General features: G+C 45.1%; 1 protein-coding gene and 1 long non-coding RNA gene across 3 annotated transcripts; both read right to left on the reverse strand.

Annotated features, from left to right (window-relative positions):
* Nucleotides 1–1370: 1370 nt before the first annotated feature.
* Asrgl1 (asparaginase and isoaspartyl peptidase 1) lies at nucleotides 1371–25479 on the reverse strand. Of its 2 annotated transcripts, none has more exons than XM_005331507.5 (7): nucleotides 25320–25479; nucleotides 24541–24741; nucleotides 13625–13767; nucleotides 12854–13011; nucleotides 5083–5204; nucleotides 3110–3220; nucleotides 1371–2721 (listed from the first exon to the last, which is right to left on the reverse strand). In XM_005331507.5, exons 2-7 carry the CDS (start codon nucleotides 24728–24730, stop codon nucleotides 2516–2518), a joined length of 930 nt encoding a protein of 309 aa, XP_005331564.1. In that variant the 5' UTR covers nucleotides 24731–24741; nucleotides 25320–25479; the 3' UTR covers nucleotides 1371–2515. The 2 variants fall into 2 exon arrangements, with proteins under 2 accessions (XP_005331564.1, XP_040140155.1); XM_040284221.2 differs by having other exon boundaries at nucleotides 24541–24792; nucleotides 25320–25444.
* Nucleotides 20370–24534, reverse strand: LOC144376997 (uncharacterized). The gene is made up of 2 exons (XR_013437461.1): nucleotides 24246–24534; nucleotides 20370–20620 (listed from the first exon to the last, which is right to left on the reverse strand). It is a non-coding gene; the product is annotated as an uncharacterized LOC144376997 (long non-coding RNA).
* Nucleotides 25480–27100: the final 1621 nt, after the last annotated feature.

Raw genomic sequence — 27100 nt, forward strand, 5'->3', positions numbered from 1 at the left:
CTGCCCTCTTGCGGCACAGAGGGATAAAGGGACCGTCATTCGGGTGCAGATAATATCTTGATGGTTTGTTTGCTTGACAGTTATGGAGCAGGCCACTGGTGGCGTGGGGCAAAAGTCACAACCATTTGTGGTCTCCCCTTGCGGAATTTCCAGGCTAGTGTTTTTTGGCCAAACAAAGGTCTGAGGCAAAAAGATACACTGTGGCTGAGAATGGGCGGATGATTCTGTGTGGCAACTGCTTGAAGAGGTCAAGTGGCCACAAGCCCAGCCCGTGGCAGTGTTTACCTAGGGTCCCCTCCCTGGTGAGTGGGAGAAATGACAGATAAGCTCTGGCAGCTCTTTCACTGTGGCCTTCCTATTCCTCTCCCCCTTTTTCTTAGGTACTTGGTGATTATTCTCTTCTCCAAAGGGTCTCTTGCCTTTCTAATCCTGAACACCATCCTGCGCTGCGGGCTGTCACGGGCTGCATTCCGTCATCTTCCCAAGTCGCATGTTGCAGCTCTAATCCCCATGGCCTCAGAAAAGGACTGCATTTGGAGATGGGGCCTTTCAATGAGACTGATGGGATGGTACCTAATCTGACTGGTGTCCTTGCAAGAAGAGGCCTGTGCATGCCCAGAGAAAAGGACACAGGGAGAAGACAGGCATCTCCCAGTCAAGGAGAGAAACCAAATCTGCCGATACCTTGATCTTGGACTTCTAACGTCTAGAACTGAGAAAATTCTTTCCTGTTGGTTAAGCCAGTCGATGGACATTTCTTGTGGCAGCCCTAGAAAACGAATTCTCCCTCTAACACAATACTTCTAAAGGTGTTTTTTAGGTCTATGAACCCACAACCTTCTTCCTGGGCAAGGCGTAGTTTCTACATATTTGCCCATAGGATCCTTAAGATAGAACACCAAGCAGTTTTTCTTTAATTTGATCTTCATGGTAACATTTTATAGGTGAAAAATTCCTGGAAGTTGACATGCCCAGGATCACCCAGGTAGTGGGTGGAAACAGGCTTCAAGCTCATTTCTGACTCCAGATGCAGTTGGTCTCTTTGTTTTTAGTTCAGAGCAGCGGATGGGAGCCCAGGGAGGATCTTAGATCAGAAGCTAGAATTCTGAGTCTTTTACTGCCAAACTGTAGGAAGATGGCCTGTTGCTGTTTGCAAATGGTGGTTTTTATTTCTTCTCTTTAATTCATTCAGAAAAAGTTTGACTCTTCCAAAAAACTCCTGATTACGCTCTTTGAGGATAGGACGTGTTACCACACCTGCAAGCCATCCTCACTTCAGAAGTACGCTGTCTGGTCAGCTGCCTGCACTGAGACCCGGGGAGAGCTTGCATGCGTCTGGTCTTGGTCAACAGTGACTCCTAACCACACTGTTATTCTTTCAAAACACATTTTATTAGTGGCACATGGAATTTAGAGTTAAGCAACGAGTTTCCAGAGAGAAGGTAAGCCCTGGCAGACTAAAAAACTGAGCAGATATGTCACAGGAGAAAGACCATTTCCAGTGCAATGAGAGGACGGGTGATTCCTCACCAAGAAAATGACTTTATCAGGCTGAACACACTGAACAATGCCCTTTCAGTACATTCGTGGGGGGGGGGTCCCAAAGCTCTAGAGAGTCTGTGTCCTCAGTGAATTATGGTGTCATTTCTCCACTGATCGGCCACTCCCTGCTGCTGGAGAGGCTGGGAGCCCTGTTACTCCCTGTGTGGGGACGGGGGTCTGTGGCAGGTAGGGGCTGGCTTGTGGGAGAATGCTAGGTGAACCAAGAAAACCTTAAGACTCAAAGCACCCCCCACCCCAAGTTTCCATTATTGCCCCTTGTCTCCAGCTGGGGGAGCTACAGGTGATCAGAGGGTCCTTTGCAAGTATCGGGAAACATGTTGGTAAGCTGGAGAACTGAGCTTTCTTAGAAAAATCTGTTTTCCCTCTCTCAGATGAAGAACATCTCCCTTCGAGAATGTTCATGCTTTTGCCAAGTGTCCTTGTCACGTTCCTGCAGCTTCTCCCACCTCACTGGACTGGTCCCTTTCTGGTCCCTCACCTGCAAGCTTTGGGTCTCCCAATCTCCAAAGGCTCCCTGCTCTGAGGCAGTTCACTGGGCCAAGGTATCCTCCCTTCTTTTTAACCTTACACAATGGAGACTGCTCGCTAGACACTGTCATCTTCACTGGTCTTATTTGAACATTTTTTTTAATAGATGGACACAATATCTTTGTTTATTTTTTTATGTGGTCCCGAGAATCGAACCCATCGCCTCACATGTGCGAGGCAAGTGTTCTGCCACTGAGCCACAACCCCGGCCTCCTTTTTTTGGATATTAATATGGGCATTTCTCTCATTGCTTTGGAACCACACCCTCAACCAAACATTCAGATACTTATTGATCAAGGCAACAAAATGAGGGACAGATGGCGTAATTTTTCCATTTCTGAATCTAATTGATTAAGTGGCATCTCCCCAGCAGGCAGATGAATTTTACCTCCAAGTTATCACCTAGAATACAAATTTCAGGGGTTTAGGGCAGGTCTGTGATCGTGGTGTCACCAACGTCAAGGCCAACGTGCAGCTTGTTGTCCTTGGCGGCTGCCCAGGGCATGGAGGTAGAGGTCCACTTTGCTGCCCAGTCTCCTGTTTTGCTGATCAAGATGAGGCCACCCAAACCTTTGATCTTTGACTTCATGTAACCCAGCGACAGGTCCGCGGCCTCTTCCACAGTCTTTCCTGAGAACAAAGGAAAGTTGAGAAACAACACAGGTTACTGAAAGGAATCATCCTTTGCAGTATGAGAAGCCAAAGTGAGTTAATGATTTCTATCTGCATGCTTAAAATGAGGATCCTCACCTTCTTGCCGAGACAGAGCTCCTGCATCAGCTAAGCAGAGCTGCCCTCCCTATCCCACCCAGGCTGGATGCCTCTGCAGCCCCCATCTCCTGAGATGCAGAGAAAAGAGTATTCTAAGTGCTCTCCTAGTCCAGATCCGACTAGAAGGTGGGGAGGAGTCAAATCGTGGAAACTACCTGAAAGAAACATCTGCAGCCAATAAGAGATTGATCATCTAGCTCCTGTACTTGTCTTCACAGCTTATGAACTTGTCCTTTGTTCCACATACCTTGTTCCATGTGGAAGAGAGTGAGTCTGGCTAGATTCACCTTCAGGATGCTCTCTCCGTGCCCCGTTGTGGAAATGGCTCCGATGTTATTGTCAGCGTAACCTCCAGATCCTGCTCAAAAAAGTGATTGGTTCTAACTGAGCAGCAATGGTCAGGAAGCACAAATACATATCACCTCAGAGTGCTGAAGACCAGGCAAAGGCCAGGTTCATAGCCAGGAGCCACTGAAGCAACGGTGGACCAGGATGCACTGTGTCAAGGCACTGGAATCCAGGAGGATGGAGCCCTGGGGAGGGAGAGCAGCTACACCAGGCCAGCGTCTCCTTTGCCTCAAAGCATATCCATCCCGTCCTGCTCAGTGAACCTGCCCCTCCCGGTCTCCTTCCCACACCCCACCTGGAAGTGACTTTGTGGTGGTCTCTCCACTCCTGAACCTGTTCACACACAGCCACTGGCCTGAGAGTCCCGCAGTATTGGCACAGTTAGCCTTTACTCTCCCCTGGTCTCTCAGAAGCATTATATTGATTTTTGCCTTCGCTATTGATGGGGCATGGGGGGAAAGGGCTCTGGAATGGAGACACTGTGTGGAATGTCACGGGTCCCCAGGGTTTTCAGAGGCAGATAACCCCTGGTTCTAGAGGGAGCTGGAACAGGGTAGGGCTGTCAACTCTAGCGAAGGGAGGTGGCTTTTCTTATAAGCTTTTGCTGTGGGAGGAACTGGACAGACCCCATGGTGTCCAGAGGGCTGAGGCAGCCAAGTCTTTACTTTCACTTCTCCTAAGAGCACAAAAGGCCAGGGTGATGCCAAGAGGGGTCCTGGCGTGGGCAGCAGGACTGCAAAGACACCCCCCCCTTCTCACCTGGGAGAACTCTGCAGCGTGCCCAGTGTCCACCCAGAGTCCTCTGGGGCCGGCTGGGGTGTCCCAAGGGAATGCTCATCAGAAAGGCCAGGTTAGAACCAAGACAAGGACTTTGGGTGACACCTTCTCTCTCTCTCTCTCAAGATGTCACCATCGCAACGCAACGAATTTGAATTCGGTTTCTGGGACCTGATCTGCTGTGCCTCTGGAGCCTGGGCTGAACCCAGCTGCAGGCAAACTGCACAACCAACCAGACATTTGGGAGGATTTTTTTTTTTTTTTTTTGCTAAGGAGAAAAGATTATTTCATTTCTCTGGGATAAGTAATTAGACATCTTCTCTTTAAAGAGGCTTCCAGGGTCTCCTCCAAGTTCATGACAGTACAAAGGATGTCAAGAGTTGTCAAGAGTACAGATTACTACCAAAGACTAAAGCAACACATTAAAAAAGGGAGGGCAGGGTTAGTTTTCCACCCAAAGTACAAGCTGTTGAAACAATTTAGCTGTTCCTGAAACTTCAATCAGATTTCTCACAAGAAAACTCTGAAAAGTCTGCACGGGATGAAACATATACAAACCCCCGACCATGCCAATCACACGTCCTGGAAAAGAGAGGACGTGCTAATGTCAAGAACACTTCAATCTGTAATGTTTCTGTAGAAGTGTGTCAAATTTGTGCCACTTAATTCTAATATCTGCAAACTGAAGTTCCCAGCTCTCTTATATCATTAATGTGAGCCCACGCCTGGGAAGAGGTTTTGCGTGCTTAACCCTCTGCAGGCAAGTTGGCAGATTCTGAACCGGGGCTAAAGAGAAGACAGGCAGCCTGCAGGGTTAAAAGCCCGGGGCATTTTAAGCATTTAATGCATTGCCCATCTCTGTTTCCTTCCCCAAGGCGTCCCCAAAATGCAATCCAGGGAACAGAGTGCCCACTGGATGAAAACACCCTCTCAAAGCAGTGCCCCAGACAACCCTTCCAGCCCCCAATTCTGAAGCTGTCATTGAGAAGAGGAAATAAAACAAGAAAAGGAGAGAACAGCGGAGAAGAGAGAACGAAGGGGACCTGGTGACAGGGAGGGAAAGGGGCAGAGGCAGGAGCGGTCCCCCAGACCTACCTACACATGGTGAGTCCCCAACTCGGCCAACCATCTTATTAACGATACCCCCTGTCGAGGTGGCATAAGCCACGTTTCCTTTGGAGTCCAAGGCCACGGCACCCACTGTGCCCGCCAAGTTTCTGCCAAAAACAAAAAGAGTTTGACAGTTTGAAGATGAGAAACGCTCCCACAAGCACCAGTGTGGCTTACAGCCACTGAATTCCCACCTGACAGGTTGGCGTGTGGGGACACCTTCCATGCCAACACTCTCCTTTGCTTCTTACCCCACATGTCAGTCACAGGCAGGTTTCCAGACGTCCTCTAGGAGGACATCCAGTCCGGCACCACCATTATCTCCCTGTGTGGCTTAAATTTTATTCCCTGTGTCTCACTGTCCCCATGAACGAGATGGGGATAAATATAACAGATTTATAAATATGACTGCATCTCAAACTTGGGTGTGCATGAGATTCCCTTGGATCCCTGCCTGCCCCCAAGAGATTCTCAAGCGGCCACCAAGAACGGAAAAAAATGGAAGACGTGAGTTGGTAGCTCCAGGGTGGCCACCGCCCAGGTATGGTGGAGCCGCCAGGTACCTATTTTGTGGAGTTTTTGTGAGGATCTAGTAAGTTGATTTCCCTCCTGACATTCTATTATGAATTTTCCGATGAGATGGTTGAAAACGTGTTTTAACACCCGTGCCTCCACCCAGATTCCACAGTAAACCATCCTGGAATACCGTCAGGTCCGAGGCGCTGAGTCACAGCAGCAAATGTGAGATAGGAGATAGGGGAGTTTAAGCCAAGAAGCGTCGCTATCTGAGTTGGATTTTAAAAATAATCATTCTTATCGCTGCACCCACCTACCGGGACTGTTAAAATTCAAAAGCACAATATAAAGCGCTAACAAAAAATGTGCAGGAACCCCAATCATCATTCATTCAGTAAGGCCGCAGGTGTACACTGGCTGGACCCTTTTGAAATCTCACTTTGCAACATCTGCTAAGGCTGAACATAAAGGCGCTCCAGGACCCTACAATCACACACCGCCAATCTGTCCAGCAGAAACGTGGACACATGATCACCAGAAAGAGCACACAGATGTTCCTAGCAGCACTGTTTGTAATGACCCCAAACAGAAGACACAAATCCCCCTCCCCACCTCAGGATGAGTAGATAACCATGGGATACTCATGGAATACCACACCCCAGTGGGGAGGAAGGCAGGCCCCTAAGTACACACTGTGTGGTTCCACTCAATCCAAGCTAAAGACAGGCAACACACCATCCACTGTGCTAGAAGTCAGCCAGCCGCTACCTGGGGGGTGGGGGGGGAAGGCAGGAAGGGGCAGGAGGTGGGGCTTCTGGCAACATCCTGTTTTCTGATCTGGCAGCTGATTATGTGGGTGTGTGTATTCTGTGAAAATCCATCAAGGTGCAGCCGCGTGACTGGTGTGCTTGTGTACGTGCTCCTCTGGCTGTGGTGTGCAGTTGACTGAGAGTCCAGACTAGCAACAGACCGGGAGGAGGTGTGAGGAGGCGCTGGTTTGTTAGGGCAGTTTTGGTGGAAGGGGTGATGAGAGGCTGGACATTTTGAAGGCAGCCCTGAGTCTGCAGGTGGACAGGATGTGAGGAAGAGTCTGAAGGCGTTTGGCCTCACAAGTGAAAAGGCATGTATTGCAGTGGAGATCATTAGGAGTGGAGTTTTTTGTTTTGCTGTTGGTGTGTGTATGGAGGAGTGTGGAAGGGCTGAGAAATAAAAACTCTGTCTTGGACCCAGGCTGGTTAAGTGGTCACCTGGAGAGGCTGGACCACAGCCCCACACTGCCTGCCCTCAGGGCATGTACTCAGGAGGAGCCCCCGGTTCCGTCACCTCAAACACTACTTGCGGGTGGCCAAAGACCTCAATCTAGGGGGCTGTGTGTCTCAAGTGGGAAATGCTTTCCGAGTTTTAGTTTTGTAAACTTTTATATGGTAAAAAATGCCATAAAGAAAGTAAAAGTAGGTAAGTAAAGAGGTGCCCTCAGGCATTGCCAGTGTCGGGCTGGCTCCCAACATTTTCAAGGGACAGGGCAGGAGCACATATGGAGTCAGAGGCCTACACAGCATATATGGTCAGTACTCAGAATTTATGAATATTCTCTACCTTCTTACCATGGTAAACTATCTTGAAAATATTTTCATACACACACACATATATATATGAAAATAATATATACGCATAAAACAAAGGTATACTGTATATTTTGATATAATGAAATTATTATTACAGTCAATCAAAATTATATAACTATCAGAGTTACCTTTTTTTGTGTGTGGTAAAAGTACCCGAGATCCACTCTTGGCGAATTTTCAGTAGATAATACCATTAATGACCATCTGCACTTTGTATGTCGGGTCTCTAGATTTATCCATGCTACGGAACTGTTACTTTGTACCCTTGGACCCAGAGTTACCTTTTTTTGTGTGTGGTAAAAGTACCTGAGATCCACTCTTGGCGAATTTCCAGTAGATAATACCATTAATGACCATCTGCACTTTGTATGTCGGGTCTCTAGATTTATCCATGCTACGGAACTGTTACTTTGTACCCTTGGACCCACTTCCCTCACCCCACCCTCTCCCAGTCCCTAGGAATTATTATTCTTTTCTATGTATTTGATTATTTATTTATTTCAGATGCCGCACGCGGCTGAGATCGTGCTGTTTTTCTTTCTTTGTCTGATTTCATTTAGCCTGATGTCCTGAAGGCCCATCCATGAGGTTGCAAACGGCAGAATCCCCTTGTTGGTGGGGTTCTTTTTTTTGTCTTTTTTGGAACTGGGGCTGGGGGGCGGGGGCAGTGGTCAAACCCAGGGCTCTGCAAATGCAAGGCAGACGCTTTGCCACTGAGCTACATCCCAGCCCGATTCTTTTTAATACTCCATTACTCACCCCCCCCACACATAATTTCTTGATCCATGCATCCGTTACGGACACGTCCGCATCTTGACTATTGAGAATGATGCTGCAACGAAGGGGGGAGTGCAGAAGTCTTAGGCCGCGCTGATTTCATCTCCCTGGGGTGTACGGCACAGACGGGCTGTGGGGTCGCATGCTGGTTCTATTTTAGATTTCTTTAGGAATCTCCATGCTGTCTGATCTTGAAAAGTATCGTAAAGCTACGTTTTCATTTAACTGAAAGTTCACATACTACTAACGATGGTGTGACTTAATTATGATTAGGATTAATATTGTGCACACTTGCACCACTGGATTAGCTGGGGATGGCAGCAGGAGTCACCATGGTTGTGCACTTCCTCCAGACAATCCATTTTTCTTGTCTTTGTTTCAGGGGTCACTTGTCATGTTCTCACACTCAACATGTTCACACATTCTTGAATTCTACTGACAAAAAATGAAAAATAGGACCACCTTTTTGGAGTCGATGTATTCTTAATACATTTTTAAGCAATTTTAATCTGGAGATGCCTTACTTCGGATAAATATGGAATTGCCCAATGTAGTTCTTAAAGCATACTTAGATTTGGAAATGAATCCTGACTTTTACATCATCATGCAAAAATACCGCATGGATCTATACATGATAAATTATTATCACAGAAGATATTACATACTTTAAGTTGGTCGTATAAATCACAACCATTTACTATTGTCATTTCATCATCTCTTAAGTGATATCTATTTCCACGTAAATAAATTCTTTTAAATTTCAATGCTGGTGTATTATAAAGAAAACCAGAGATAGAAGCATTTTCTTCAATTTTGTTCATATCTCTCTCTTCAAATGAGACCATACCGATTAAAAATAGTGTCTGCAGAAATTGGTTTGGGGACTTTTCGTGCATAAGTTCTTCCTTGAATTAGGCAAAGAATGTCTGTAATTCTTTTAAAGGAGAAATAGGCCAACTCAGATCTTTTTTATTAAGCTTATTATGAGAAGACAATAGTGTGAGCCCAGCGTGGTGTTACATGCCTGTGATCCCAGTGACTCAGGAGGCTGATGCAAGAGGATCACCAGCTCAAAGCCAGCCTCAGCAACTTAGACTCCTCTCAAAATAAAAAATGAAAAAGGGCTGAGGATGTAACTCGGTGGTAAAGCATCCGAGGGTTCACTCTCCAGTATGAATTAAACAAACAAACAACAAAAACAGCCCATAGTGTATTCAAGCACTTACAGACAGCACACATTAAAAATCCCCTTCACCTTCTGCGGAGGCCCATGCCTGACTCTTTGGACACCTTCTGTGGTTCTGCTTAGCTCTTCCCGTCTAAATCCAGTTGAGTCATGTCATTCAGCAGCATTCAGCAGGTGTCCCCACCATGTGTCTTTGTTATAGGGTCAGACAGGAATCCAGTCAAGATGCTCCCCCTTTGGGCATATCTGGAGGATCCCTCTGTGTTCCACAGCACCCTGCCCTTGGCACAGCTGAGGTCACATATCCAACACAGCTGCGCACAGACACACAACCTAGTGGACTCCCGGCCAAGCTTCCTGCTTGTATGCTTCCATTACCAACCCGGTCAGATCCGTCATCACCATTATCACAGGCTGGCCGCCTCCAACAGTCCTTTAACTTAACGCCTACAGCAAAGTTTCCCCACCCACTTCTTCATTTAATTTAAAACCATATTTTAAGAAGCTGACGTAAAGCCAGTGAAACACAGGTTGCTTTAGACTTGTTTCCCTTCCTCGAGTACCGCGATGAGCCTCTGGCAGATGTCAGTTGTCCAGCACGTCTTCTGACCACAGTACGTTCTAGATTAACACATTTTAGCTGGGTTCAGTGGAAGAGTGTTTGTCTAGTATGTGTAAGGTCCTGGGTTCCAACCTTAGCACTGCAAAAACAAAACACCTCCAAAAACAAAATGAAAAAACTACCACTAAACCAGCCAACCAACAAACCACTCACCAGTTTGCCTGCCTATGATCCCAGCTACTTGGGAGGCTGAGGCAGGAGGATTAGGAGTTTGAGGCCAGCCTGGGACAATGAAACTCTATCTCAAAAAAAAAAAAAAAAAAAGATTTAATGTCTTTATTTGAATTCCCCATTCTACACGCTGAGCACGATTTCACTATTTTCTGTCTTCACATCATGTTTGGCATTTTGCCGAATTTTGAGATCATTTTTACTAAACCAAGAACATTTCTGTTGTGCTGTAAACCCTGGTGGTGTCTTGAACCATGAGGCTTGACTAAATCCTGGACACACGTGTTGTCCTCTCCAGGACAGCAGGTCACGTTTCCAGCGCTATATTTTCCTGGTGTCACCAACTGTCCACTGTGTGGTCAGCCTCTTCCTCCCAATCCCTGTGCTTTTTTTGTGTGTGTGATTCTTTGTCACCAGAAATTCAATATTTTAATGAAGAATATCGAGCTTCAGGGATTTCACTTGATCTGTTCAAGTTGTGAATTCCACAAGAATAAACTTCTTACTGATTTCCACTATTTGGATAAGAAACGTAATCTTCATTTAATAAAGAATTGGTAATGTCCTGTTGTGAACTTCACGTGGCTCATCCTGGAAGGAGATGGCTGGCTTTATGGATTCCAGTTTTTAAAGTGGAAGCAGACTCTTCTTTGAAGAATTTTTTTACTTCTTTTTCTTTCACTTTTTTTCCTGTTGTGAGATCCATTTTAGTATTCAGTCTTTTTCTATCAAAATCTTGACTTATACTCAATTTCAATAATCTAGGGATTAAAAAGTAAAATAAAGTTATATCCAAACTATACAAAAAATTAGGATATATTTTCATAAAAAAATGAAGTGGTAATTTAAAGAAATTGAAAAATATAAAAAGTAATTTAAAGACTTAATTTTCAAGTTAGTTTTTTGTAAAATATTAAAAAATTGTCTATTAATACTACAATAAAAACGTGGGTTATAAATAATGTCTTACGTCAAAATCACTTAAGAGCTGAGAATTTTAATGTTACATTTTTGAAATTAAGTAAATGTTTTAATCATCTCTTATTAAATAAAACAGAACCACTCAATATTCTATATTCAAGGTCCATTTAGTTAGCCCCTTGGGCAGCTGACTCTGGAGCGTGCTGTTCACTGTGGTCACTGCCAGCTACAGGTGGCCGCTGGTGACTGCTAGCCACATGTAGCTAGGCTGCATTGAGGTGCACCACAGGCATAAAACACATGTAAGATTTTAAAGATTTAGTATGAAAAAAGAGTGTAAGATAGCTCATACATAATTTTTATAGTGATTACCAGATGAAATGGAAATATTTTGGATGGTAATATAATATACTGTGTTAAATAAAATATATCATTAATTTCATCTGTTTTCTTTTATTTTTAAAAGTGATGTAAGTGGCTCTCATTATGTTTCTAGTGCTATCCTAGTCAGACATGCACACAAATTTAACTCTGTGCACATGCTACTAATTCAGTACCTTCAGAACTTCAAGCTGAAACAGCAGAGCCGAGATACTGGGTGCTTGGCACTAGAGGGAATCAATACTTTGTGACAAGTTAACTTTTCATGAATTTGCGTTTTCTCTTACCTGAGTCCTGCTGTTCCAGTCTTCCCACATTCCAGAGCAGTATCCATCTCTGCTGTTGGCAGTGGCACAACCCACAGATTTGGACTCAGGCGGCCTCTGCTTCCGAGACGCAGAGCAAGGGAGGTGGCGCAGCCTTCCCCTGGTAGCTGAATGGAGTCAGTCACAGGAGCAGATGAGGAGGGAGGCGGAGGGTTATGGGTTGTGTGGTGCCAATACTGAGCGACAAAGGTGTATTCATGGCGTGAAACCCTTCTAAAGTGCCAGGCCCCAGGCAGGAGCCCTGCTTGCTTACATCTAAGAGCAGGGCTGGCTGGTGGAGATGCAGAGTTCCAGAGTCTTGGGATGCATGTGGCAACATCTTTGGATATAAACATGAATCATTATCAAGCCACCCCCTTCCTCCACTAGCCCACTGACACACTGGCATGCTCCTGAGGTTGCCACCAGTTCCCAGGACATGGCCAGCCTGGTAAATTGGATTCTTTTTTTTTTTTTTAATGTTTATTTTATTTATTTTTATTTTTACGTGGTGCTGAGGATTGAACCCAGGGCCTTGTGCATGCTAGGCGAGTGCCCTACCGCTGAGCCACAACCCCAGCCCCCCCAGGTAAATCGGATTCTTAACCAGAATTCTCTGGGACACTTTTCCATCTGGCACCTGCCTGGCCTCATCACTGTAGATCTGGTAAGTCTGATTCTTTAGGGAGGGGCTTAAGCATGAATATTCTGAAAAAGTTCTCTAGGTGGTTCCAAGTAAGAACTAGGCAGAGTCACTAAAGTGAGTTCCATTATGACTTCCCATGCCATCTTCACGTTTTATTTTCAAAATTGCTTTAAATAAGAGGATTTTTGCAGGGCACGGTGGCGCATGCCTGTAATCTCAGCAGCTCAGGAGGCTGAGAGAGGAGGATCCCGAGTTCAAAGCCAGCCTCAGCAAAGGTGAGGAACTAAGCAGCTCAGTGAGACCCTGTCTCAAAATAAAATACAAAATAGGGCTGGGATGTGGCTCGGAGAGTAAGCGCTCCTAGGTTCAACCCCTGGTACCCAGTCAGGGAAGGGAGAAGCCTCTGGGTAAATGACACCCTAATGCAAATCATTCTCTCCTTAAATCATGTCAGGAAAGGAACTCTGCTCGCCTGGCTCATAGGAGTAATAAGCAAAGTTAAATTTGAGAATAACAAGAGTAGCTTTTCTGGTATTTGGTTTGGATCATTTAAGAAATGTAGATATTCAATAACTCCCGGAAGGATGGGCGGCAGGTGAGACTCACTTTGGATAGTCTGATCTCTGGGCGCCGTTCCCATGCTTCTCTTTTTCCAGCTGCTTCTTGCTTCTCTCCGTTATCAGTTCTTCCATGGCAACCTCTGGAACCCCCATCTCTGCTGCAAACCTGCCCGCACCTTCACCCGTCAGAAAGCAATGAGGTGTCTGAGCCAGCCAGAAAAGGAAAAATGGTTAATTTATGGAAAATCTCTAATCTTCTTACCTGTACCAACTGTGTGGAAATAATTGTTTCTCTTTGGGTACAAAGGATCAAAATGCATATTTCATTGACTGGCTTTTCTGAATGCAGAAAAAGGGATGTGACTTACATATGATCTTAAATTTAGAAAACTTAACATGTTTGTATTTAACACATGCTCCTAAATAGCTGGTCTGCTCAATTTGTGTTTGCTGAGTTATAGGTGTTGAAAGAGGCCTGAAGAAAATACAAGAAGAGCCAGTCACAGGGGTGCACGCCTGTAATCTCAGTGGCTTGGAGGCTGAGGCAGGAGGATCGAAAGTTCAAGCCAGCCTCAGCAACTTAGTGAGGCCCTAGGCAACAGAGCAAGACCCTGTCTCTAGGTAAAAACCCCAAAGGGCTGGAGATGGTGGCTTGGTGGAATTCTGGCCGATTTGAGAACTCAGATGCTGCTATTTCTGTTTCTGTACATATTTTTAGAACAGTGATCTCAAGTACTTCCCCTCAGTCAGCCTCTGTTTGTCACTGAGGCCCTGGGGTGGACACTCCGCGGGAACATGGCACTCCATGCATATGTACCTTTTCCATAACAAGCCGTGCAAGTTTGACGGGATTTGCTATATTGCGCACTGCAGACACTGCTCCTGTGGACAGGTCTTTGCCGTCCATGATACTGGCATCCATTTCAACCTCACCTTCGGTGTTCAAGACAGACCCACAACCTACAACCAAGTTGAAAAGCAAAAATTAAGAATTTAGAGAAGAATCCAGGTTTTCCTGTAATTTATCCACTTCAATCCATCTCTATTCCACTGCCAGAGGAAGGGGATTTTTTTTTTTTTTTTTGGTATTGGGGATTGAACCCTGAAATCTATCCTGAGTCCTTTTTACTTTTTATTTGATTTTCAGATAGGAACTCACTAAGTGATCCAGTCTGGCATTGAACTTGCAATCCTCCTGGCCCTGAGTGACTGGAGTGTGCCATCATGCTAGGACACAGCGTTTTGTTTTGTTTTTTTAATAAAACAGTATTCCTGTCCCCTCCCTGGTTCCTTACTTGCTCTCCAGATGTGTGATGCCATCTGCCATGAGGCCCCCACTAGCCCTGGGCAGATGGTGGTTACTAAGCTCCTGAGTCCCAGAACTGTGAGCCAACTACCCCACTTTTCCTCCCCTCCCCTTCCTCCCTCCCTTTCCTTTGTGGTATCTGGATTCAAACCCAGAGCCCTGTGCACACCAGGCCAGTGCCCTGCTCTCCATCAAGCCTCACCCCCAGCTCTACCTCAGATCTTCTGTTATAGCTATAAGAAATGGACTAGGACAGCATCCTACAACCTACAAAATAGAGTGTGGAGCCATTCCTGATCTGGCCTCTGACCTCCTGGTCCACTCCAGCTCCTCTCTGGATCCACTTCACTCAAGTTTGGGGCTTCCATGCACACACCTCAGCCCTCATCACAATCTCCCTTTCTCCAACTCCCGCTGCCTGCAGGGTGCCCGCAAATCTCTTAACCCTGTTGTTCCTCCATCTTCTCATTTGTAAGATCAGGGAAGAACACCCACCCTGGCCATCCTTGCAGGCTTCAGCGAGGCAGAAAGGCACCTTAAGCACTCAGTCAGAATAGCCCCTGGCTTGGCCTTGCGGGAAGGCAGGAACACTGGCTGCTTCGATTGTGTGCAAACTGAACAGGTGAGGAAACCGGCAAAGCAACTTTCCCCATGTTGAATGTCCATTAGATCCAGGTCTTTTCCTTCTTTCTGCCAAGGCAGCTCCCATCTTTCCACCACTCCTAGAGCCTTCACGGGTTGTGACATGAAACCCATCTTTACAGAAGCAATTATTTTAGGGTTACAGGAGAGTATTACACTAGAAAATTTTGCAAGACTGATAATATAAGCAAGATTAATATCTTAAAATTAGTTACAGTAATTACCAAAGCAGCACAAGTTGTCCTTTGGGCATAGAATGACATGCCCTGCTATTTATAATATGCCTATTATCAAATTGTATAAAAAGATATACTACCTGTAGAAATCTACTTTAAATATAGAGACACAAGTAGATTAAAAACATGGAAATCTGAAGAATATTTTACCCAATATTATAAGACACAAGCTAAAAAAAAAAAGAAAAGAAAAATGCTAAAATATCAAATGCAGTGAGGCTGGGATTGTGTCAGTGTAGAGCGCTTACCTAGCATGTGTGAGGCACTGGGTTCAATTCTCAGCACTGCATATAAATCAAAAAAATGAAGTCCTATTGACGACTAAAAATATTTTAAAAATCAAATGCAGCAATATAAAGAAAAAGATTCTACATCCTGACAAAGTGGTGTTAATCTCAGGTGTATGCAAGCCTGGTTTAACATTAAAAAAAATCAATCAATCTGTAGTCACCATATAAGACAAAAGCAAAAACCTATCTCAATAGATAAAGAAAACTCATATGACAAAATGTGACATGCATATGTGATGAAAAAAAATCTTAGCAAACTAGTAAGGGAACTGCTTCAACCTGGATATCTATAAAATCCTGTAACTACACACACTTAATGGTCAGAGACTGGGTGCTTCCCCCGCCCCCCACTGCCTTTATTAGCTCTATTGAACATGATATTGAATGGGTTTATTAATGGAATAAGACCCTCCCCCCCCAAGAAAAAGAAATAAAAGGCATAAAGATTGGAAAGGAAGATACAAAACTGTCTCTAACTGTAGATGACATAACTGTGTGAACAATTAACAGAATCTCCCAGGGCTACTAGTATCAATAAATTTACCAAGGCCACAGAATTCAAAGTTGCTATTATGTGGCCCTACATTCAAATGTTGAAACCTTTACCCCTCAGGCGATTGTATGAGAAGGTGGGTCCCTGAAAGGTAATTACTTCACGAGGGTGAGGCCCTCATGAATGGGATTAGTGTCCTTACAAAGGGACTCTTCCAACATGCGAGGTTGGAATGAGAAGACGCCTGTCTACGAGGAGGCAGGCCCTCCCCAGCCACCTCATCGGCTGGCACTTTGCTCTTGAACTTCTCAGCTACCAGAAACTGTAAGACATTTCTGTTTTTCATAAGACATCCGCTCTGCGGTATTTTGTAATAGAAGCCCAAATGGACTAAATGAAAAATCGATATACAAAAATCCGCAGTTCTCACTCTCTGAGGCAGGGCAGAGCTGCAGCGGCCTTCACAGCCGCAGCCCAGCAGTAATGAAGCCTCCCCTCTTCCTGGGTCAAGGACGCCACCGCCACTGCACTGTGGCAGGTGTATATAGAACAAATACCCAGAGCAAATACCTGAGAAATCAAAGACAGATACTCAAAAACACGACACGTAAAACAAAATGGGATTCTAAAAAACATTCAGGTAACTCAAAGGCAGGCCAGAAGAGAAAACTGAAAAACAGGGCAAACAACACTAAAATGTGATAGGCGATTTAAGTCATCACATATAATTATACAAAATGCAAATATTCTAGATGGATTAATTAAAAGACAGACATAGGCAGAGTGGATAAAAACTTTACCCAACTCTATGTCCTGGCAACCCTATTCCTGGGCATTTATCCTGGAGGTACAGAAACTCATTTTCACACTAAAGTCTGTTCACATACCTTCTCAGCAGCTTTACTGGCATAGTCCCCTCCCCCAAACTGGAGACAACTAAATACCCTTTACCAGGTGAATGTTTAAATAAACTGCAGTACATCTGTACCAGACAATGCTACTTAGCCCTATAAAGGAATAAACTTGACATGGATAACATGTTAGATGGATCCAGGGCTTATGTTGAGTGGGGGGAAAATTTCCAAAAAGTTGCATGATTCCCTTTACTGTGTGCTGAGGGCCATTGCCAAGTAGGAATGACGCATCTAAATTTCCTTGCCAGCGTACCCCATGTTAAATGGAAATTTGCTGTGACATTGCATGTGTCTTTGAGAAAGGTGAACCTGCTCAAGGACCAGGGTGGATCCAGGTTTAAGGTGTATCCTGCAGGTTTTAGGAAGTATCCCAGTTTAAGATAATTTGGGTTTAAGGCGTTCCCGGTTTAAGACAATCTGGGTTTAGGGAAGTTCCAGGTTTAAGGTTATTCCTGCTGGGAATAGGGCGTTCCTGCTGCCTGAGTTCCCGTTGAGTTCTTGTGGAATTGAGAAAGTATTTTGGGACGTGAATTGGCGGGCAGAACTTGGATTTCCCCAGAACGTGTGAAGAGGCCGGTGTGAGTTTGGGAATAAAGAATTGCTGTTTGAATCTACAAGGTGTGTGGTGGCTCGTGATTCTGTGCCAAGCCAAGACTGCGGCAACTGTGCATTCTGAAAGTAATAAAATTATAAAGACGGGAAACAGATGAGTGACTGACAGAGGTTAGGGAGGATGGAGATAGTGATAAGCATTTAGTTAACCATCCCAGTTTCCTGGCACACAGCTGCTAATATTCTTGGAAGACAGAGAGTAGGAATTGTCTTTTGTGTGCTCAGGAGATGGCTGGTGGCTAGGGGCTCCCAGATAGTGTCAGGATGGGGGACTGGCTGCCAGAGGAACTAACCATGTGGTTAAAGGGTCAACCACTGCCCTAACCTCTGGGGGAGGAACAGTCTAAAAGTTGAGTTGACAACCAATGGCTGTGGTTTAAACAATCAATCACACCTACAAAATGAAGCCTCCATACAAACTCCTCAGGATGGGTGTGGAGAGGTCTGGGGTTGGTGAACTCATGCAGGTGCCAGGAGGGCAGCAAGCTTAAAGAGGGCATGGAAACTCTGCACCCTTCCTATAACCTTGACCCGTACCTTTCTTCATGTGCATCCTTTATTATATTAATAGAATAAGCCAGTAAAAGGGTGAGTTTTGTGACCTGTCCTGGAAGGTAAATGGGGGACATGTTGTGGAACTAAGCCCTTAACCTGAGTGATCTGACTCTACTCCTGGTAGATGTTAGAAAGGATTAGACATTGCCATGTCATCTGGCTTATGATTTGTATCCTTTATCATCTTCCTTATAATAAATAAGCAAGTACAAGTGTTTCCCTGGATTTTGCAAGCCTTCCTAGAAATATACGGAGCCTCAGGAGGGGAACAGGGAGCCCCCGATATGTTAGACAGAAGTGAGCAACCTGGGACCCACTAATTGTCCTTAATCTGTGGGGTCTACTTAGAGTCATAATTGAACTGAAGGATACCCAGTTGATGTCCAGGGAATTATTAGAGAATTAGTTGGTATGAAAAAACAAAAACAAAAATAAAAACAAAAAAACTTCCATCTATTAAGCTACCAGGAGTATTTTGTGAGTGGAGAGAAGAAAACCAATTTATTCTTCCTATAGGCCTTTTCAACAATTGATGCTTGAATAATTATGCAAAAAAAGAACATTGATATATACCTTGTACCATAAACAAAAATGTATCCCAAACTGATCAGAGACTTAAAATTTCTAGAAGACTACTTAGAGAAAATGTTTGTAACCCTGGGTTAGGTAAATACTTATGCTACGACATGAAGAGCATGATCTATTTACAATAAAAATGAATAAATTGGACTACTATGAAATTGAGAACTTCTGCTTTTTCAAAGACACTGTTAACAGAACAGAAATGATAAGCCACAGACAAGGTGAAAATATCTAGAGATCACATGTCTAAGGTTTACACCAAATTATATAAAGAACATTTAAAACTTCATAATAAGGGGGAAAAAAACCAATAAAATTGACAAAGGATTTGAATAGAGACTTCATGAAAGAAGAAATGTGGTTGGGGAAAAAAAAAACACATGAAAAGATCTTCAATATCATCTGCTATTTTGGGGAATGCTAATTACCACCACAATGAGATTCCTCCATGCTCCTATTAAGATGGCTAAACTTTAAAAAATACTGATGAAACCCAGAGCTGGTCAAGATTCTGAGCAACTGGAACTTTCATCTATTGCTGGTGGGAATGGAAAACGGCAGTCTCACTGGAAAAGTCTGGCAGTTTCTAATAAAGTTAAATACATACTTGCAATATACTCCTAGGTATTCACACAAAATACCTAGGTTTTGTGTTTACCCAAAAACCTGTGTACAAATGTTCATGGTGATTTTATTTATAACAATCCCAAGTGGAACAAGTCCCCCAGCTGGTAAACGGCTAAATGAGTGGGGTACCTATAAACCAGAACGCTTCTCCACCTCAAGGACACACTTGGGAGGATACTCAGATCTATGTGGACATCCTCATGCACTGTTGGGTGACAATTCAGACTCCAAAGGCTACAGACTGCATGAATCCATGTATGACATTCTGGAAAAGACAAAACTCTAGGGACAGAAAACAGATTAGTTGTTGCCAAGGGCCAGAAGTGGATGGAGGTGTGAACCCAAAGGATGTGGAGAGGGAGAGAACCATTTTATTTTTTGATGGTAGCAGGGGCTGCACCTCCATATGTATTTATCGCAGTCATCGGCCTACACGCTAAAAAGGGAATTTTATTGTAATGTAAATTATAGAAAAAAACCCAATCATTAAAATTGTAGAGTACTAGGCTAGTGGCTCCTAAACCTGGTTGCATCTTAGAACCACACGGGAGACTTCAAAACAAAGAAACAAACAAACAACAAACAACAGAAAAACCACAAACAATTCCTAGACCCCACAATAGACGTTTGCCATTTAGATGTAAAGGAGTTAAAAATGCTATAAAGGATTATAGACAGCTATGAGGAATTTAGAATTATAAAAACAATCCTGTCACCTCAAAGACTCTTTGACAACTTGTAAAACTGAATTTACAGAGGGGCTGGGGCTGTAGCTCAGTGGTAAAGCACTTGCCTAGCAGGTGTGAGGCACTGGGTTTGCTCCTCAGCACCACATAAAAATAAATACATAAAAATAAAGTCATGGACTGGGGTTGTGGCTCAGCGGTACAGCCCTCGCCTAGCACAGGCAGGGCTCTGCGTTCGATCTTCAGCACCACATAAAAATAAAATGAGGATATTGTGTCTGTGTACAACTAAAAAATAAAAAAAAATATTAAAAAAAATAAAGTCATTGTGTCCATCTACCACTAAAGGAAATAAAAAAAGCCTTAATAATAGACAGAATAAATAACAATCTAAAGTGCTGTGTGAACGTTGCTCTATTCCAGGAAATGTAAAGGCTGAAAATCTAAGTAAGACTTTAAACAATATTTCTAAGATGGGTGTGGTGGTGCCTTTAGTCCCAGCGACTCAGGAGACTGAGGTGGGAAGATCACTTGAGCTCAGGTTTTTGAGGCCTATCTGGGCAACATAGTGATACCCCGGCTTGGAAAAAGGAAAAAAAGAAATTCTGGCAGTCAAATCTCAAAGTTCAATTTTTATTCCATTAGTATCAAACAAACGACTTCAAACACTGAACAAGCAGTAAACATAAAGTAAAATCCATATTAAAACAGGAATGGAAACACAGACAGCATTTTCACTGACACTCAGATAAGTTGTTGTGAGTGCTAGTTATCATCACAAAACCTAGTAACTGCTGGGAGTCAGCTTTTTGTATGAAGTTTCCCAAATAGATATCCCAGGGGATGATGGTAGAGGCTGCTTGAATCTGTCTGCAAAAGCAAATGGAAAAACAGCCAAGATAGACAGCATACTGTTAGAGCCCATCTATTCCCCCAAATCTTTCATTTCCTTTTTTAAAGCTCTACTCATCTCCCTCCAAGAGCTGAACAGCAGACATCTGGCATTAGAGGAAGGTACCCAGAAGGTAGCCAAGAAAGGAGAGCTGGCTGCTGGGTTTCCTAATCCCAACTTCCCCATGAATGAGGATGAGGGATCCTGTTAGCTAGGCGGGGACCAGAATCTGCTTCAAATCCAGGTCCTCTGCAAACAAGTGGGGGTTTGTCAGCCAGCGATTTGGTTTACAGGTCTCCCACTGACAAACCTGGCTGCTTCCCATGCTGGCTGCTTGGTCCCCAGCTGGTAAACTCTGGTTCTACAAACAGCCATAAAAGTGCACTGTCACGTCTCATTCTGTGGTCAGGCAGACTTGCGAAAGTTTTTTTTTTTTTTTTTTTTAAATATTTTTTAGTTATAGACGGATGCAATATCTTGATTTTGTTTATTCATTTTTATGGGGTGCTGAGGATCGAACCCAGTGCCTCACATGTGTGAGGCAAGTGCTCTGCCACTGAGCCACAACCCCAGCCCCTTCGAAAGGTTTTTAAGAGTTGGTGAGTGATCAGCAGAGTCAAGGAGATAGCACAAATACTCAGTCAATATTCGCTGAACGATGTTGGGTGGGTGGTGTAATTCCAAGAAGTATTTTAATCATGAGATCTTAGGTTTCTCTTTTAGAATAAAGAGGAAGCAAATGTCTTGCAGCAAGTTAGTCAATTTTTGGTGCCTTAGTGTTCTCAACTGAGAAATGGGCATAATAATTATAACTTGTTCACCAGACTACAGTCCACATTTAATGAGCTAATTGTGCAAATTTCTTAGACTATGGAATACAGTACATCATATATCAGCTATGATGATTATTATTCTAAAAAATGAGCAGATTTGAGTCAAAGAAGCCAAACACAAAAGCATCATACTCTGCAATTTTATATGCAATTTTAGGAAATGTAAACTAATCTATGGTGACAGAAGCGCATCTGGACTGCTGCTAGGGATGAAGAAGGGAATAAATGCAAAGTGGTGTGAAGGAATTTTAGGGTTCCTTAGCTCTCAATATCTCACTTCTGACATCAGATGTGTGGGTTTCTTTCCCTGGCACATCAATTCATCTGCAGTTGATGTCCTATAATTCAATTTACTTCTGACACCATCTACACAGAGCTAGAGTCAGATCCCACAGGTTAGACTGCCTCCTACTTCAGAAGCCAATTACAGGTAGATTACCCAAAACTTCTGCCTCACTTGGCTATAAATGGAAGGTTTTGATGGGTTTCTGCAACTCGCCCCATTTTGGGTGGGGGGGGCGGTTCTGGGGATTGAACTCAGGGGCACCACTGAGCCACATCCCTAGTGTTATTTTGTATTTTATTTAGAGACAGGTCTCACCGAGTTGCTTAAGACCTCGCTTTTGCTGAGGCGGCTTTGAACTTTTGATCCACCTGTCTCAGCTTCCTGAGTTGCTGAGATTACAGGTGTGTGCCACCATGCCCAGCAACCTCCTTCTTGAGTTTACTGGTTTAGAATATGAGTAACGGATAGGATAAAGGACACAGATGAACAGCCAGATGAAAAATGTAACAAGGATTTAGTGGTTACTTTTGCTAAAAGCACTGACTCTTCTCTTCAGCCTGTAGATGCCCACTAAATAACTAAAAACAAATAAAGCTTGGCATCTCTGCCTTCATTCTGTATCTGTCTCCTTTATCACCTTGAACTTTGTATAAAATTCCTGCTCAACTCTGCACGTAGGCATTTAAGGAGTATATGTTTGAAAACTGGTAATAAAAAGTTGATTAGCCTTGAATTTACCTAGCCTCTTTATCCCCCTTCAAGATAGGAGGCATCAAGAGGAGAGTAACTAAAATATTTTCAGGATTTAAATAACAGCTTTTTACAATATCCTATCCCAGACCAGTTGCAGCAGTGCCTAGAAGTCTCCAGTCATTGCTCTAAATCTTCAGTTACCTTGGATTCCAGGATCAGGGGAGCCTCACAGATATATTACCCTATGGTGGGAATGGGATTGTCCCTTCATAGGATGACTTCTATGGAGCTACCTGGAAGAACCACAACTGAGATAACTATCAACCAGAGAGCAGTTTGACTAAGATGCTTAATTATGCCCCTCTTGCCCCCTCCACATCTTTCTCCATTTAATCCTAAATTCATGTCAGTACCACACCCCCCCCAAACAGGTTGAAGACACAGTCCCTTGTCTTCCTAGTATAACTACACTGATAAAATTTCTTTCCTTCCTTTGCCCCTGACCATCTCTTATATTGGCATCTTGGGATGAGTGGCAGAACCTACAGGGACCCCTGGAGCAGGGCCTTTGTCCTAAAACCCCAGGAACAAAAATACACAGGGTCAAGTCTGCAAAGGCTCCTGGGCACAGGGGCTTCTGACCCTGTGGAGTTGGTGTTTACTATTCTCCTGGTACATGGGTGTGTTCACTAACTAGAAAGTTTCCCCCAACCTGCAATTCTGGGATTTTTATGGAAGGCTTCATCATGTAGTCATGATGGATTATAAACTGTCTCTGACTCATCTCCCTTTCCAAGGGGATGGGGGTGAAGGGCTGCAAAATTCAACCTAATTATGGCTTGGTTTGTATACTGACAGGCCTCCATTTAGAAGCCCACCCAAAGTCACCTCATTAGGACAAAAGCTGTTCCTATCCTATCACCCAGGAAATTACAAGAGATAGGTACTTTGTGTTAGTAGCTGGGGTCAAAGATCAAATATTAGAATAAAAGATTCTCCTAGCTCTGGGCATGGCAGCACATGCCTGTAATCTCAGTGGCTTGGGAGGCTGAGGCAGGAGGACTTCAAGTTCAAAGCCAGCCTTAGCAATTAGGAACATAGTGAGGCCCTAAACAACTTAGTGAGACCCTATCTAGAATTTTATACATACACACACACACACACACACATAAATAAATGGGCTGGGGATGTGGCTCAATGGTTAAGTGCCCCTGGGTTCAATCTTTGGTACATGGTCGCGCACACTTGTAATCCCAGTGGCTTGATAGGCTCAGGCAGGAATATTGAGAGTTCAAAGCCTGCTTCAGCAATGGGAGAGGCACTAAGCAACTCAGGGAGACCCTGTCTTTAAATAAAATACAAAATAGGGCTGGGGATATGGCTCAGTGGAGTGCCCCTGATTCACTCCCCTGTACAAATCTCCCAGCACTCTCATGGTGCTCAGGAATTACTTTTCAGGTGCTGTGTTCCTGAAAGGGTGGAGAGAGACCAAATACACATTTCTTATTCTGTCATAATAGCACAGAGGGGGATAGAGATGTTTTAAATCTTGGGTGTGGCGGTGGTCATACAGGTGTACACCTTTTTTCAAAATTTGAAAAGGGTACAGTTTATGATCTGTAAAGTTTCCTCCCTCAAGGCCCCCCTCTTCAATGTAATAAAAGGCCTTTTGGTATATGAATTCTCAGAAACTCGTTAAATAAAGGGTGAATTAGTGCATTTAAAATCCCGGACTCCTCCCAAAACAAGTTGATCAACAGGTAAAAAGAAAAATACTGCTTTTCCCCTTACCATGTTATTTCACTGGGCACCGCTGAGCCTGCCTGTGATCCCTGTGAATGGGGAGGTTGAGGCGGTGGAAGCCCAAGTTCAAGGACAGCCTCAGTCTCAGCAACTTTGTCAGACCATGTCTCAAAATAAAAAGTAAAAAGGGCTGGGGATGTAGCTCAGTGGTAAAGCGCCCCTGGGTTCGACCCGCCATACCAAACAAAACCCCCAAAGGCAACATCTTAGACTCTCCAAGTATGTTTTGGGGTAGGAGCTTGATCTGATCGGCGTACTGTTCACTAGCGGAGGCGCAGTTTACCTGCGTTGAACTCGGGATCGTTCTCCAGGATGGTCACTGCTTCTTCCACAGCATCGACTGCGCTCCCTCCCTCCTTGACGACTTTGTAGCCCCCAGTCGCTGCTTTCGAGATGCCCTGGCGCACTCGCTCTTTCCGGTCCTGGGAGATGCTGCTGGCTCCGCCGCCGTGGACCAAGACCACGGGATTCATCTTGACCGAGCCTAGGCGTCAGGAAGAGGCAAGCGTCACTCCGACAGGTCCGAGTTCTGAAACTGCAGGGCAAGATCTCCGCTGGAGACCGGGAGAGGCCAAGTCCAACTTTTCACTTCGGGAGGCAACTTCCTGAGACGGTGGCGCCGAGGGGCACTCGGTGTGACCTTGGTACCAAAAGCCCAAGGCGACCCCTGACCTTCAGAATTCCCCGCTGGCCCGGGCCTGGGGTACCTGAGCGCCCCATGTCGGGGGTTCGGGACCCAAGCCTGCGCCCCAGCCACACCAGCTGCAGTGGACCTCATTTTCCCCGAACAACCCCAGTCCGGGTCTCAAGTCTGGTCGCCCTCCGGGAAGAGCGCTCAGTGACCTCGCCGGGCCTCGGTTTCCCCGGGGGCGTGTGGCCCCTTCCTATTCCCACCGTGGGGTCGGGGCCGTCTGAGCACCGAACCTCCTCGGCGTCCAAGCCTCGGACCCGCAGCACCGAAGCAGAGAGCTTCCCACCTTCAGGAAAGGTCATTTCTGTCCGTGTCGCCCACCAGCCCTGCACCGTGGGCTGCTGCTCCCGCAGGGCGGCGGACTGACTTACCGAGGGCGCCGCGGGAGGCGGGCGCGGGGGTGTCACGCAGGTGGAGCAGCCGATCGCAGCCCTCCCAGGCCGGCTCTGCAAACCGCTCGGCCCGCAACCGCTCGGCGGGCAACGGTTCCGCGCCTGCGCACGAGGGCGGGGCCGGCGCCGCGGGGTTACCGTAACCCGCCCCGCCCCGTCCGAGGCGCTGCGTCCTGCACCTTTCCCGGGTCAGCGCCCCGCGGCGTCCGCGTTGTGCGCCTCTTCGAACCCGGCGTCTCCGGACTTCCACCCTCTAGTTGCAAACGGGCACACTCCTCCCGATAGGCTGGGGGCGGGTGGCCGGGTTGCTGGCCCAGATTTTGGAATTGCTTATCTAAATGCGACGCTCTGAGTACGGAGCTGGCTGATTATCGTTTTCAATGAGATCCTCGTCCCTTTCATTGTCTCTTTTTAAAATCTACTACAAAGAACAGAAAGATTAAACGGTAAAAACCTCTTTGATTGGTCAGGTTCCGTGGGCGGCGGGCACCGAGAGTCTTAAAACCCCAGCTTACTTCTTACCAAGACAAAACCCAAGTAAAGCCTCTAGCTTCTCTTCCTCTTGTTTTTTTTTTTGGTGCCATATATTGAACTCAGGGGCACTCGACCACTGAGCCACATCCCCAGCCCTTTTTCTATTTTACTTAGAGACAGGGTCTCACTGAATTCCTAAGCTCCTCATTGAGTTGCTAAGCGCCTTGCCTTTGCTGAGGCTGCCTTTGAACTCGCCACCTTCCTGTGTCAGCCTCCCGAGCTGCTGGGATTACAGGCGCTCACCACCGGGCGCGGTCCTCCACTCACTCTTAACCGATTTGGAGGTGACGCAGCTGGGCGATCCATTGTTAGTTTCCCACTAGTTTTGCTGTAGATGACACCTCTGAGGGTTATAACGATAACCTGCCTAGATAATGGAACCAGAAGGTTGCTCTTTGACTCTGCAGCTGGACCTCCAGGTGGCCCAGGAGTAGTTTCATATTGCACCTTTGTTGCCTTAACTTTTGGATTAGTTTATACTCAGCTCTGCTCATAGACCCGTTGGCGTTTCAGAAATGTTTTGTCCAGAACTGTGGTATAGGGTTAATTTGACCTAGACTTGCCTAGTTCCCCTGCCCCTGCGGAAGGCTAAGGATATCTAAAGGTCCTGGAGGATCTCCACCTATTCCCAGAGAAGACAGAATTATGAAGCCCTTTATTAGCTTTCCTTTTCTCTCATTATTCCTGTCCTATACGTTTGAGTCTTCAACCTCATGGGGAAGAGATGCTGATTTGTGAGCAAAGCTCCCTCTTTTCTTTGGTCGCTGAATGAAAGCTCAAAGTGTAATCCAATCCAGCACTCCTCACTTGGATGCTGATATATATATATATTTTTTTGGATGAGCCTTCAAACCTGGGTTTGGTAACACTTGGGGCCTCTAGACTCGACCTCTAAATTTCTTTTTTTTTTAAATTTTAAAATATTTATTTATTTTTTAGTTTTCGGTAGACACAACATCTTTGTTGGTATGTGGTGCTGAGGATTGAACCCAGCCGCACAGCATGCCAGGCAAGCGTGCTACCGCTTGTCGAGCTCTAAATTTCTTCATCCTTTATTTTTTGTTGACACTTCCCCTCCTTCTTGCTTCAGACCATTCATTAAAGATTGACTCCTCCAGAGACAAGACCTAGGTAGATGATGGTTTTGTCCTTCCAGTAGTCAAGACGATGGAGAGAATTTACATTTCTGTGCAGCAAGACCCCAGTAAAACACTGGATTACTATTT

The sequence above is a fragment of the Ictidomys tridecemlineatus genome, chromosome 4, assembly GCF_052094955.1.
Source record: "Ictidomys tridecemlineatus isolate mIctTri1 chromosome 4, mIctTri1.hap1, whole genome shotgun sequence".
In the NCBI taxonomy this organism is placed as follows: Eukaryota; Metazoa; Chordata; class Mammalia; order Rodentia; family Sciuridae; genus Ictidomys; species Ictidomys tridecemlineatus.